The sequence below is a fragment of the Hoplias malabaricus genome, chromosome Y (assembly GCF_029633855.1).
Source record: "Hoplias malabaricus isolate fHopMal1 chromosome Y, fHopMal1.hap1, whole genome shotgun sequence".
Taxonomy (NCBI): domain Eukaryota; kingdom Metazoa; phylum Chordata; class Actinopteri; order Characiformes; family Erythrinidae; genus Hoplias; species Hoplias malabaricus.
The window spans coordinates 49,632,050-49,647,569 of NC_089820.1; the positions used below are offsets into that span (position 1 = coordinate 49,632,050).

At 37.7% G+C, this 15,520-nt stretch overlaps 1 protein-coding gene across 1 annotated transcript in view; it reads left to right on the plus strand.

The window, feature by feature from the left end:
- LOC136678964 (galanin receptor type 1-like) overlaps positions 1 to 15,520 on the plus strand; it is a 38,896-nt gene extending 23,376 nt beyond the window's left edge. Inside the window, exon 4 of the mRNA XM_066657178.1 lies at positions 14,800 to 15,520. Within this exon, the coding sequence (XP_066513275.1) occupies positions 14,800 to 15,117 (318 nt within the window). The 3' untranslated portion in view covers positions 15,118 to 15,520. The remainder of the gene's footprint in view (positions 1 to 14,799) is intronic.

A 15,520-nucleotide genomic window follows, 5' to 3' on the forward strand; every position in this document is an offset into this window, starting at 1 on the left:
TCCAGGGTGTATTCCCACCTTGTGCCCAGTGACTCCAGGTAGGCTCTGGACCCACCGCGACCCTGAACTGGATAAGCGCTTACAGATAATGAATTAATTCATCAGCATTTCTTTTTTCTAAAGATTAGTTTCAGTTCTTTAGATAAATCTATAAGTTTTTTTTCCTCTGTCTTCAGTCTTAGAAGTTTCTTCTAGAATCTCAAACAAATTTAATGATGTTGAGGTCTGGGCTGTGATTTGGTCAGACCACCAGCAGCCCCTATCAGTGCCACAGGGTTGTGGCTTATTCTCAGAGGGGACAATGAACACAAATAACTTTGTATTTGCTTAGATCTAAAGCAAGTGGAGCTGGTTTATATCCACTTTGTCAAAGATGAAAGCTTTAAGTATTATTTTCTAATGGAGTAGTGTTGGTGGTCTCCCAGTCTTGCCTGGTTGTTAAAAGTCATATTTTCACTGTATCTTTTATGATTTTTACTTTAATATTATTTTGGTGCTAGTGTATTATCTTATCTATCTCTAAACTCTCAAAAAATATCTCCTGAAAAAAAAAGAATATCTTACACTTGTAATTGCCATTTTGGCTAAAAATTAAATAGAGGATAGTCTCTGACTTTTGCAGAGTAAAGTAATTATATTCATTGGATATGTTATAATAAAATATCAAGGTTACGTTATTTACAGCCTTTGTTTATACTATGCACTGAGGTCCACTCAAAGTATCTGTCCACTAAAATATGTAAATCAGACATGAATTTGAGCTGGCTGGTGGCCAAACACAAATCAAATAAGAAATAATTACATTGGTTACAGAAAAATCTTGTAAACACACAACAACATGTGACAGGAGACTATTACGCTGATTGAATTTCTATTTTTAAGCAAATGTTAGGCCTGATTTTACAATCGGGAGTGTTTTTAATCATGGAACATCAGAGAACAAAAGTGACAGTTCATTCCTATTATTCAACAATGCTACATAAATGTAAAAAAATATATATAAAACGGTTATAGAGCACACATTCTGTAATTTTCCTCTAAAAACACTTGTTGGTTTGTTGATACAACAGAGGTGTGAGTGATTTGGTGAGTGTGTGCAGTGCAGTATACTGACCCCTGTACAAGGTGTGTTCTTGCATTTGTGCTCAAAAAATTATACAATTTAATTAAGGAACATCTGTGGCAATATTACACAATATTTCTGTGGCCAGTCCTCAAACAGTCCTCAGACTACTCCATTTGGGTTTCAGTTTTTTAATTTTTTGGATCTGGTGACTTTGCCCTCTGACTCATCTTGTTCTTAGTTTTCTGTACAGGTGTAGTTCATATTTTTCAGCCTCCTGTACTTTGGCCTTGTGGACTAAAAGATCCCAGATAAAAACGATTAACAGACACAAAAAGCCAGCATTGGTTCATTAATAGGTTATGGATTTTTTTTAATACTAACATAAACATGTCTGACTCCCAAACATATCTGGTGCTATTCTCTATTCTAGAGAAAATAAAAATTCAGCAGAGCTTGTACTAAAGCAAGCAGGGCGACACAGATATGATTTACACTGTGTGTGATACCAGATAAGAAGTTTATTGACTCAGCTTTCAGCTTCAGAACATACTCTTTTTGTTTACACATTAAGTGGCAGATTTGCTGATGTTATTAGTGGGTTACAGTAAAATGTCTTACACAGACGGGAAAGTTGGCTTACATGGTGTCTGCATGGTTTGTGAAATATTCCACTCGTTTACTGCCGGGTTTTTTTTTTTTTCTTTTTTTGTAGGTATAATTTTAACATGCACAGATAAGTTTGTCTGTGGTCACCCAGAAATATCAAAATGACACACATTTACAGTAATGATAACCTTTTAACAGAGATCAAGGCTTTATCAAGGCCCCAGTCTCTACAGTTAGAGACTGTAGTAGATATGTTGTTCTGCATACTTTATAAGTCCCCATTTCACCATGTTCTTCAATGGCCAGGGCCATTTTTGTTTGTTTTCTTTTTTTGTTCTCTAATAGTTCAATAATAGTTTCTGGCCAGCAACACATCCTTTTCAGACCCTTGTAGAGTCTTTAGGGTCTGAAAATGTATTAATACAGACAAGAACACATTAAGTTAAAACAGCATTATTTTGAATGATTTGCCATTAAGCCAAACACACAAAAACTCTGAAGTATATAAGTGTGCTTTGAAACATATGGGGTATATCTCATTTTTAATTCACTCAGCGGAGACAATCAACCCAGAGTTTCAAAGCACAGACACTGAAGTTTTGTGAAAAAATGAAGGCATTAACACTGTAATGTTCTCCTTGTTGTCGTAGTGTTCTGTCTTAATTATAATCCTGCTTTCTGTCAGCCTGTATTTTGGGATTTTGGTGTTATATAACACTAAGCATGGGATAAGTGTGGATTTTGAAGGGGTGTGGAAGGATTTTTATCTTTCCATAGCAATCTTCAGTGAATAAATCATTTTGTAGAGTTCTCACCAGAATAATGTGATTAAAATGAAATGCTTGTTTTTTTGCTGTAATTAAATCAACAATTTTAATTAAGTCTGTATCCCTTGGTCTTTGTGTTTTTTTGGGGGGGGAAATTAGATGAAATTAGTGTGATTTCTTTCCTGACAAAAGCAGTGGTCACCACTTTCTCCAGGAGATCTTTCTTCCTGCAGATATTAGCTCTAATCAGCCCCTTTTGATTCGTCTAATTATTGCCTTGAAAAGTACTTGATTAGTCAAATGATGAGTGGTAGTTTCAGTTTGGATATGAAACACTGAGCAAAATGAACCACTGAACTTCAGAACATACACTGCTCATTTCCTAACATTATTTGTTCCCATTTGTTGCAGTAGCTGCTTCTACTCTTTTGGGGAACATTTCATGATGGTGCCCAAATAGAAATCCATTAACAAGCAGACACACAACTGCAAGACTGAGGTTTCCCAAAGAAGATGAAAATAAGCCTAATGAATATTGGCAGTGTGTTCTCTGGTCTAGCCGGGCCATCACAGCTAAATGAAACATGGACGTGGAAATCTGTTTATATAAATTTACCAATTCTACAGGTGTCGGGGAAATGGCTTTTATAATAAGTATTATGTATTCTAAATTTTCCACCAAAATTACATGGGGAAAAAAAAAGATTCCCAGTCTCAGGATGCATGGCAGTAAAAGGACTATAGAAACAAGACAATGAGCCTTAACGCACAACCAAAAGCATATATATCGTTTGTATGTCACCTAACCTAAATTCCACAGAGATGATTTTGGTGGTCTTAAAGTAATTTCTGTTCTGTTATTTTATACAGTATTTAATTCAAATTCTTACCCATAAATATACAGGAGTTGGTCAATGAAACTGAAACACCTGGTTTTAGACCACAATAGTTTATTAGTATGGTGTGGGGCCTCCTTTTGCGGCCAATACAGTGTCAATTCGTTTTGGGAATGACATATACAAAGCCTGCACAGTGGTCAGAGGGATTTTAAGCCATTCTTCTTGCAGGATAGTGGTCAGGCCACTACATGATGCTGGTGGAGGAAAACGTTTCCTGACTCGCTCCTCCAAAACACCCCAAAGTGTCTCAATAATATTTAGATGTGGTGACTGTGCAGGCCATGGGAGATGTTCAACTTCACTTTCATGTTCATCAAACCAATCTTTCACCAGTCTTGCTGTGTGTATTGGTGCATTGTCGTCCTGATACACGGTACCACATTCAGGTCACAATGTTTGAACCACTGGATGCACATGGTCTTACTGGTGCAATGTGCAATTAATGAAGATTTGCCACCAGGCTGGTCCAGTTTAACCATGAAACCTCCCACACTAAAATGACAGGTGTTTCAGATTCATTGTCTAAACCCTGTATGTTACAACTAAATTGTTTTTAATTTTATTGTATTTTAGTGCAATTAAAGATGGGTGTAATCGCTTTTTATATATTTCAGAATTCTCAGAATGAAAAATATTAGTAAATTAAAGTATTAATTTGTTTTTTTTGTTTTTTTTTTTAATGTAGAAGGACTAAAGCTCTGCACCTGTGTGTTGTGTCCCAGTGTAACCCCTGGTACAAAGTTAATGATGGTAAATGTTAACTTTTCTACACTGGGTTTAATATTACTCAGTGTACATGCAGGATGAGCTGGATATAACTGTGCTGATTCATTTTTCTCTCAGTCAGTCTGGCCTCTCCCTCTCTCTCTCTCTCTCTCTCTCTCTCTCTCTCCCCTTCTCTCTTATTGTGTTTGTATGCTGTGACTATGAGGAGAATAAAGCATTTTGCTGAGTGATTTATGCACACTTTTTCAAAACTGGATGCACAGGGTTGAACAGAGTTGATGCAATCAAATCCTTACTGCACACTCACTATATATTATAAGTTGGAGTGTACCGGACTTCACTAATGCTCTCATGTCTGGTTCTAGTCAATTTATTTTGGCCAACCCAAGACATTTTGGCACCCCTGATCTAATTTAAAGCTTTTACAGTTGAGTAGTTGTTTTGTTAGTAAAGTGATTGCAAGCATTCTTTTAATCATAGCCTTTATTTCAGATGGAAATATGTGTATTACTAAAGATTTAATTGTTTTTGGATGTTTTAGATGTTTTTACACCTAAACAGATGGGCACAGTGATTTAATGGTAAGTTTCCTAAGTAAAGACAAAGTATTATTTCTTGTTAGACTCTGTTGCCATTGATTTTACATGTGACCAAAATATAGATTATAATGTTTCCTGCATTCAGTTTATCATCAGGAATGTATGATTTCCTAGGAGTTGGCATTCTTTTATGTAGACAGGACAGGTAGTGCATGTCAAAAATAAAGCAAGGGACCCCACGTAGATGTAGCCATGTTCCTTGCGCCTGGTGATTCCGGGTAAGCTGCAGACTGAACTGGAAAAGCAGTTATGGAAAATAAATGAATGGATGAATGAACTCTGATTCAGTCAGGCTATTTGTTGGCAGAATGATGGCTATTTCATATCATGAAGAAAAAGCAATATAGAAAATAGCTGACTGATCGTTTATTTCTGCAGAATGTGAAATACAGCATGTAGTGCCCTCTAAAAGTCCTATGAAAAGCACCTACTTGTACTAGGTGGCTACATATGCATTGTTAAATGTGTGTAGTAAGGATGTATATCTTCACCACTAATGTCGATTCGATACGCATCTCGATACACTGCCACCGATACGATATAATTGCGATACACTGAAAACCCTTGTCGATACGATGCGATACAAATCAACCCTGTTCAGGATACAATGCGATTCAAAAATGATTTGATAACGATATGACTTAATTATAAGAGGATTTGGTTTTATAAGTAATCATTCGATACAGTTAGTTGAGGTTTGAGGATGTATTAGCCTAACCCATCAGTTTTCTTAACTCAATAGCACAATTCTGCTTTACTCTCTGTAACAATCTGAGGGATGTATGCATCTGGTTGTTTTCAATGGAGTAAAACCAATACATAATATAAAAAATCCATAATTCAATACATTCAGACAGAGAATTACATTTTATTCAGTTGAATTACTCAGTTATATTCTCCGTCTATATTTATACAAAATGTATAAAACATATAAGATGAACAGTTTTCAAAAGTGCAGTATTAAAAATATGCATAGAGAAAATTATGATTTGCAACACATACTATTGTCTGCTAGACTTATCTGCTACTCCACACCATGCCGTCATGCCGTCACCAGGTTTGTCGTGCTACTAACGTATTTTATAGCCCCACGGCATTGCTTGCAGATTGAGTGCATCTTGTTAAGTTGACCACCTCGCTTAAAAAAACCCAAAATATGGTCACACGTTTGATTTGTGTGTCTTTTTTGGTGCATTAAATATCTCTTTGTCGTTGCTAATGCTCTCGTTTCCTTCCATTTTTGTTGTGTACGTCTGCGTGCTTGAGTCCGTGCCTGAGGACACGATGGTGCATTTATGTTGCCTCAGAAAAAAAAAGAAATCAATAAAAAAATACGTTGACTCAGAAAATACGTTACAATAAGGAATTAATACTGCAAAACAAAACACCCGATTTAACCATGGTATTTGCCGATGCAAAAAGGCTAGAGGCGATGCACCGTAAATTCGCCCGCAAATTAAACCCGATGCAACTTGAATCTACCGGTGCAGTCGCATCGCAGACATGTGTGCCGAACCACCGATGTGAATCGGTGAATCTCCCCATCCCTAGTGTGTAGACAACGGGTCTTTCCTTCAGATTTTCATAAGACGAGTTTCATAAAAGCGATTACACCCATCTTTATTAATAGCACTAAAATGCAATAAAATTAAAAACAATTTAGTTGTAACATACAGGGTTTAGACAATGAACCTGAAACACTTGTCATTTTAGTGTGGGAGGTTTCGTGGCTAAATTGGAGCAGCCTGGTGGCCAATCTTCATTAATTACATAAGATTTTCATAACTATGTTAACATGCATCCCAGATATTTGTAAATCATTTATACATCTAGTTTAGATTCTTCAGATTCCACAGACAGACAAAGACTGCAGTCAGATTAAATCTAACATGAGCTTAAATGTGAAGGTAGCAAAATACACACAGGAATTACTTGGTGTCCTGAGGGTTAAATTCTGAATGTTTTAAAGCCTTGAACAACTGTGCTACAGAAATTATTTGAGTACTTGGTCTCTGTCTACGAGGCATGAACAAGGTCAGCAAGAGTGCTTTAAAAAAATCCAAAATGTTTCAGCCCAACTTTTCAGCTGAAAGCATCTTCCCTGGAAGGAATGGAAACTGTACACAGTAATCATACTGTCACTGACATGCGTCACACTGTACACTCCCCTAATGAGAACAGGTTAAAAGGGAGCAGAGTATTAACAGATGAACTAAAACCTGTAATTGTGGAAGTACAGAGTGCTCCTGCGTGGTCAGTGGAGCTAAGAGAATGGAGAGTGAATGTAGAAACAGTGGGCGTAATATTATTGATGATTGGTGTACACTCTTAACACACACAGACTCTCAGACGCATCGTTTAATAAAGGTCAACCACAAATAACTTCAGTGCCGTTAACTGACTTGAAAATCCAACTTAATTTGTTCATAAACTTTCCCTTTCTAATTTTTGTTTGTCACAATTGTTTGCTGAAGCCAGTCATTTTTTATCGGCACTCTTCTGTCAGTATGCCCTATAGATATAATAAGAATAACAGTAATATATGACTCAACTGACTGAGCAAGTGTGTTTCTCAGGGTTCACTAGTGCTGTATTTCCATAATGATCATCTAATTGCTTTAATTTAATATATAAATGCTTAACAATTTCAACAATGAATTTATCACTGTAGTTTAATGAGCCTGAACAGTAGAAAATTAATTGAATTTTCATTATTGCAACATGGTTAATTCCAAAATAATTATGCTAATTTGTTAACAACATTTTTTTAAGAATACCCTGACTGCATCTGGGAAACAAGATAAGATATATTTAAATAAACAGTTGCACATAAGGTTAAAGCCATACTTTGTTTATTTGTGTATGTATGGAAAATGTACTGGCCATTTTTCTGCTACAATATTGTGAAAGTCTAGCAAATGTCCTGATCATTGACAGTTTAGATTCTTTCCTTCATACATGCACATGTGTGGCTGCAGAGCATGTTTTTGCAGAGTATTTCTTTTTCTTTTTTTTTTAACTTCAATACAGTGTCTTTGATGCACCAGTCTTAATACTAAGAGTGAGATTTCTTGTTCCTTACTGCATCTCAATGAGACTGGGATACAGAGTTTGTATGAGCTAGGCAGGATAAGGAAAGATGTTTATTAAAGCAACTGCTTGTTAACAAAGTCCCAACAGTGCATCTGACTTTTCCCTAAATCACTCGCCATGCTGCTTGCAGACGTTTACATGTGTTCCTTTGTGGAGTATAACATAGAGCAGGGTTGGTTGCCTTTGTGGAGGATAGTGGAAGGAAAATAACCGTAATTACATATGAGCCAGATGGAGCTGTAATTAGCCTTTCTCCTTCCCCTATTTTTTGGATTTACAAAAAGCTTTCTTCGTTTTTAAGCATTCAGACTAATGTTTAATCTTTGAGACTCAGTGATGTCAACACGTACAACTGGCATGGTGTATTATTATTATTATTAATAGTGCACATAAGCAAGAAAAAGTTGATCATAGCTGTTTTAGTAGTCATTGTTTCTTTGTGTATAGCAAGTAGTGTTGTCACAGTGTCAAAGAAGCAGACATTTTTATCAGTGATTCTTAATGTTATGAACATGGTGGAGGGACATAAAGTATTTTTCTGACCTTGATGTGGCAGGAACTGAGGAAAACAATAAACAATGAAGTAATCAACTGCCTGCCTGTTACATAAGCACAGCTTGGGCTCCTCCATGCATGAACACATGTATGTGCACACACACACACACACACACACACACACACACAAAAGAACGCACAACACATCTTTGTGGTCTTTTACTTAATCCTTTCAAATAAATGCATCTGTGAGCCAAAAGTAACAGCCTTGATTTATGGCTGATGTCATCCTTATCTCATTCAACGTCTTCAGAGAAATCATCAATTTCAGTGCAATGTGATGTTCTGTCATATCAGAAAAGAGCCGCTTGAGACTCTTAAAAACCTCTTTGAATATATGTCCATCCGAAATAACTAGGATGAGCTGGCCAAGGTGTTATCCAAGGTGATGTGAGGATACAAATTACTTTAGTAATCATACATCAGCCATGTGAACCCCTACCGATTTCATAAATATTGTTGCATATTTTGATACATATTTAATAATAAAACAGGCCAAAATAAACACATTTATTCATTTGTTTGTTTATTTGCATATATTTGACCCAGCTAAAAGAATGAATATGCAGCAGGAAAATTCTCTTTGTTGTGCCATAAGTGTTGTGAGAACTGTGGAGAATAATTGCAATCTGCTCAAACAACCACAGTCAGGCGATTATGGAATAATTGTGAAGAGGTCTGGTTTTCTGCATTAGTCCAACCATTAAAACTGGAGCATAATTAATTGTAATATGTGTGGTGATTAGATTGTTACATTGCTGTAGAATAGCTTTTGTCATTTCTTTGTTTCCCATGAATGCATGCCTCCAGGAAAGAAGGGCCTGTTTAAACTTCTAAGGTTCAGCCTATAGTTATTTCCCTGGCAGCAGTGCATTGTTATAAAACAGGAGCCAATCAAATCCACAAAGGTTTGCCATTGAGGATATATTTTAGTTGGGCCATTGTGAATGTGGTCATCATCTGGAAACACTCTCATTCCCCGAAGTACATGGATACTACACTGTCACACACATTCCTTGTACCACAAAGTCCATATCCAGGTGTTTTCTAGAGGGTTATAATGTCCCTCAGCATAGTGCTGGGGAGCAGTGGAAATGCTTAAATAACTTTAAGAAAACATCAAGTGGCATTTTTGATCCTGAGTTAATCATCTAAATTCACTGGTCTAACGTCACAAATGTTCTTGTGACTGGATGCTTTCCTAAAAGACTAAAAGCTGCTAGCACGGCAGTAAGGGGCCAGACTACCTAGTCATTCCAATGATTTCAGAAAAAATGCTGGATGAGTAGTGATCAAACTCTTGGCCACTGTGTACGATGAAGAGAAAATAAAAGATTTTCCCTTGTATGTTTTTAAAAAACAGGTAGACTGTCTCTACTGTATATGATGTTGCAGAAAATGCTAGGAAATGTGGAAACCATTTTTGAATTGAAGTAGGACACCTTAATAACTGTTGATGTCTATTGTGGTCATTTATTATCACTCTGTTAGAAGCTAACACATTAGTGTGTGTCAGAACAGGCTTAATTGTATATGAAGGTACCAGCATAAGGCACAGAAAGATATCTGCAGGCAATGAAAAATACGTCTAGTGAGGCACATGCTTTTTATTCAGTGAAATCTTTCAGTACTGGACTCTTCCACCCACACATGTATCAAATATACATAATTACATATGTTTTTTTCAAAATGCATATTTCAAACCAAATAATAGGCTTCAATACAAGATTCAAGCACATCTATTCAGTCCTTGCCTTCCAACTTTGAGCTGTCAAGTAGTGGTTCTCCAGGGAATTCAAGCTTTATCCATGACCTATGCGATGATTTGGGGTTGTGTTTGTGGGCCAAATACATTACATTTTACGTATATATTATTCTAGACCACATTAAGAATTATAATATAACTCCTCATCTTATTTTAGGTAAATTATATGCTTCTTGCTTTTTTTTCTTTTTTCTTCTGATGGAACTCTAAAAAACTTAAATGTAATAGGAATTGTTGTTAATTATTAATGTGTTGTTAATTCCGTGTCATTTTATGTTCACTTGTATCATGATAAAAGGCACTGTAAGTAATCCACCCTTGAAGATATGTGGCACTATAACAGGTCTCCTCGGCTGCTCTTCACCTAGATCTTTTCAGCAGTGACCTTTGCACATAGATTCTAATGCTCATATTGAGCTTTCTCTCCTAGTTTAGTATTCAGAATGAGAAAAGCTCTTTTAACATACCAGCATTTTTTAAATGTGATTCTTTGTCAAGGGCAGCACAGCGGCACAACGGGCAGTGTTCGTTGTCACACAGCTCCTGGTGTGAGTGTGTGTCGCTCTGCAGAGGACAGGCGCCCCTTCAGGGTGTGTTCCCACCTTGTGCCCAGTGACTATGGGTAGGCTCCGGACCCACTGTGACCCTGAAATGCATAAGCAGTTACAGATAATTAATGAATGAATACTTTGTCAATTTGAAACCTTTTCTGCGGGAGATGTTGCTGGAAATGTGTTAGTTGTTGTACTAAGATAAATAAATGAAAGCAGATCTGGAAGTTCCCTCTCCCTCTGGGCAGAAAGGACAGAATGGATGAATACAGAACAGAATGAGAGAGGTGTGCGAGAATATAAAGAGCCAGACTGAAGTTCCTGTCCACAGCATCATCCAAACTCATACTTATGCCTTCAAGGACAAATATTCACTGACATGAAGCCAGTTCTGTACATGATCATTATTAATTCAGAGACTAAATGTCTTGATGCTCTATATAGTCAGATTGGCTAATGAGCTGGGTTAAACAGAAATAAATAAATAAATAAATATCAAATAAATCTGAAATTGGGGGCAGCACGGTAGCGCAGCAGGTAGTGTCGCAGTCATACAGCTCCAGGGACCTGGAGGTTGTGGGTTCGATTCCTGCTTCAGGTGACTGTCTGTGAGGAGTTTGCGTGTTCTCCCCGTGTCCGCGTGGGTTTCCTCCAGGTGCTCTGGTTTCCTCCCACAGTCCAAAAACAAACGTTGGTAGGTGGATTGGCGACTCAAAAATGACCATAGGTGTGAGTGTGTGTGTTGCCCTGTGAAGAACAGAGGCTCAAAACGTATATTTAGAGGATAAAGCCTCATCTGTGAGCACAAAGTCGACTGAAGGGTTTGCCTAACATTTTGTCTGTGTTTTTAGCTTCCTTTCATCCTCTTTTAACCAAAGCTCAGTGCTAAACTCACAACTCTGGTGAATTACTGGGCTTGTTTTTCCCCACATTTTTTCAGAACATCACATCAGCAGTCAGTGAGCTCCCCCCTCCCTGCGGGTCTCTTAAATGCACATGAATTAACATTTTAGCCGTGTTCTTAAAGACACAAAACAGAAGTTTGACACCACACATTTCATAAATACCACCCGCACATTGAGATACTGGCCACATTTTTAAATACAGCAGTATAAAGCATTACCTTTATACCGCCCAAACCTACAGTGTATATATTTTACCACCATTTAATCTAATAACGCATGATGACTTTGACTGCTGTGCTGTGGAAACAGATTCTTTGTCCCTTTTGAGTCAAGACACAGAAGTTTAAATAGTCCATAACTTCAGAGTCTTCTTTGTAATTTTGACACATTTACATAGAAGGTCTGTGTTAGTCTGAAAAAAATGTCATGTCATACTGGCTCTAACCTTTAAAAGTAAAAAAAAAAAAACTTGGCTTACATCCACATTCATAGAAAATAATTACACTTTAAATTTTACCCCAATTTTCAGCTCTATCCAAATGATAGTAATATATAATTTATTGAGGTTCTTGTGGTGCATTCATCAAAATGAGTCTCGTTTTGTAGTTTTCACACTAATGACTAATGTCCCCTTCAGATTATTGGCACAATAAAGCAGCTGTGCATACGCAGGAGGACTTTAAATCACCAGTGCCGATGGACACCATGAATAATCCATTAGCGATGTTAGCTCTTACAGGTAAACATTTTCTTTCAGGAAGTATCTCTGGCTCATTTTCATTCACAGATGCTGTAGACGCATTGTATTTAGGTTTAAATTCTGATCTAATGTTCTGAGGAATGCCACACCACAAAACATCTCTTCTACTATACTATTTAGCCAGAAGTTTTTGCTAGTGTCATTTTAAATCAAGGGTATTATTATCTCTACTCTTCGGGAAAGTCTCTACACCTTGCGTTAGAACTATTCTGTGAGAATTTGATTGCAGGAATTGTTCTCAAGTCCCCACTTTGTTCTTCCCAGTATATGTATCCCCATATTGGTCTTGTTTTATTCTTCCTGTGGATTCTGTGTTCTAGTGTTTGCTTTTAGTTCTCTGGTTAATTTCCTGAGGCCACCAAACCACTACGCTCTTTTGCGTGTCAAGCTAGATCTGGTTTCTTGCATAAGCTCATAGTGGAATAAGGAGGATTTTGGCCTTTTTGGCAGAAGTTTGGCCTTTGTCAAGGACTCCCAGGCTTGCACAATTATCCTGCTTCCAACGCATCAACTACAAGGACTGACTGTTAGCTTGCTGCCAAACATATTCCACCCCTGGACAGTTACCATTGTAATGAGATGTTGTTCAGTTAATCACCTGTCAGCAGTTTTAACCTTCTGGTTGATTGTGTTCTGTAGACACATTAATCGTTGCATACGTATTCAGTCACTGGGTAAGAAACATTTGCTAAAAGCTGTGGAAGTTAAGATCTTCCTTTTCTGTTCACTGCTTTTACAATAAATGCTTAGAGAAAGAGAGTAGGCTAGAATACGCTGTCACTGATCTCCACTGCTGTTCTGTTAGTGAAACAAATGCAAGTCCTAGTCTGTACTGAGTCATCTCTCGTTGTTATGCACAAATTGTCCAATTAAATTCAGTATGTGATTTGGATACTCTTTGTTTTTGCTGATGTCACAGGCTTTCACATGTGTCTCCTAGAGCCTTTTAGCCATTTATCAGACTCGTGTTAAGACTCCTCTGTGCTTGGATCATCTGTATATTTTGGAATGTCTGATGATGCGTCTGGTCAAATAATATATTTTGTTTATTTTCAGAATCCTTCTTAAGTCCTAATGTAAATGTATGTAAGTAATGTTGAAGCTGTTATATTAGTTCTTTCTTCATGAAAGTCACACAAGTTCTGTACTCAAATGATATTGAAAATCTAAATGAGAAACTGACATTTATACATTTACACTGAACAATCACTGGATTAGAAACACCTACCTTGTATCTGTCAATTTTATTACCATCTCCACTGAGCATACAGGAGCACCTTATAGTTCTACAATTACCAACTGTAGTCCACCAGGAGTAGGGCTGCAACTATGGAGTATTTTTGGAATCGAGTATTCCGTCGATTTATTTCATCGATTAATCAGTTGATTGGTTAAAGCATAATTTTGTGTTTTTAAACAACTATATCAATAGTGTTATGCAAAATGAAAGTCCTCTTAAAATGAGCAAGCAATTGGCTGTTAATCATGTAGTCATAAATTAATTTGTCCATCTGTTGCATTTATTATTACTACCTTATATATGGGGAAGGTGTGTTTTGAGATGTAACCTCTCAGTGTGTTTGTGTGTGTGTGTGTGTGTGTGTGTGTGTGTGTGTGTGTTCAGATGCTGCAGCATTGACAAAGTACTATTATGCCCAGGTTCATTTTACAATGTATACACTACATTGTCCGCTTTAGGCCATTTAGACCATCACAGAGCAGGTACAATTTGGGTGGTGGATCATTCTCAATGCTGCAGTGACACTGATGTTTTGTTTTGTTAATGTTAGTGACACAGCAGGTCTGCTGGTGTTTTCAAACTCCTCAGTGTTACTGCTGGGCTGAAAATAGTTCACAAACAAAAAATATCTAGCCAACAGTGTCCTGTGTCCACTGATGAAGGACTAGAGGACAACCAACACAAACTGTGCAGCAACTGATGAGCTACTGCGTGTGACTTTATATCTACAAGGTGGACCAGCAAGGTAGGAGTGTCTAACAGAGTGGACACAGTGTTAAAAAACGCTGTGTCTGATCCATTCGTATCAGCTAAACACACACTAAGACACCAACACCATGTCAAAGTCACTGCAGCACTGAGAATGATCTACCATCCAAATCAAACCTGCCCCCTGGTGGTCCTGGCCATTGAAGAATAGAGTGAAATGGGGTAGGAAAATACAGAGAAACACGTGGACTACAGTTGGTAACTGTAGAACTGCAAAGTGCTCCTCTATGGTCAGTGGAGATGATAAAATGGAAAGTGAATTGAGGTACAAGGTAGTTGTTCCTAATCCAGTGATTGTTCAGTGTATATGAATATAAGACTGGCACAAATTATGTTTAATGTTTAAGGCAATTAAGTGTGTCTTCAGATATTATTTATCATATCCCTGAACCATAGTGATATCCTGTCCCTAACCAGGGGTGTTATATAAGCCATATCATAACTTTATATTGACCTCTCTCTCTCTCTCTCTCTCTCTCTCTCTCTCTCTCATCCATAGACAGCTCAGACAGTGCTGCTGGTGGTTGCTGCATTCCTCCTCTGCTGGATGCCTCACCACATCATCGGCATGTGGGTAGAGTTTGGTGACTTCCCGCTGAACGATGCCTCATTTGCATTCCGCATAGTGTCCCACTGCCTCGCCTACGGTAACTCCTGCGTGAACCCCATCCTATATGCCTTTCTGTCAGAGAACTTCCGCAAATCATGCCGCCAAGTCTTCACATGCCACCTCTTTTACCCTCCTCCACCTGTCAAGAAAATAGCACGGATCAGGATGGAGAACTTTTCTACCACACACTCCACCACAAACGTCTGAAAAGAAGAATTCTGAGCCCCAACAAGCTCCACCCAGCTGAACCTGAGTCATTGTTTATCCTGCAAATAACATAAAATTGCATGCCCAGTGGAAACACCTAAACTACTTATCATTATTCACATCAGAGACTCATGCTAGCAGTCACGCTGAGCACAGGGCTGCAAGCTGTTAAACAGTGCTGCTAGCATTAGCAGGACAACTGCCTCATTAACACTGTTACCTATTTGAAGGTGAGACTTCAAGGGCTCAAAGCAATCAAACCCTGAAGAACTGTCAAATTGCTCCATTTTCATTTTGCACATGCTCTGGTCAGCAGTGGCCAGGAGAGGCCCAGGCTATCTGGGACGAGTGTTGGTTAACATTTAATTGAATTTGCTGATGACACTTGAGGGTTAAAAAAAAA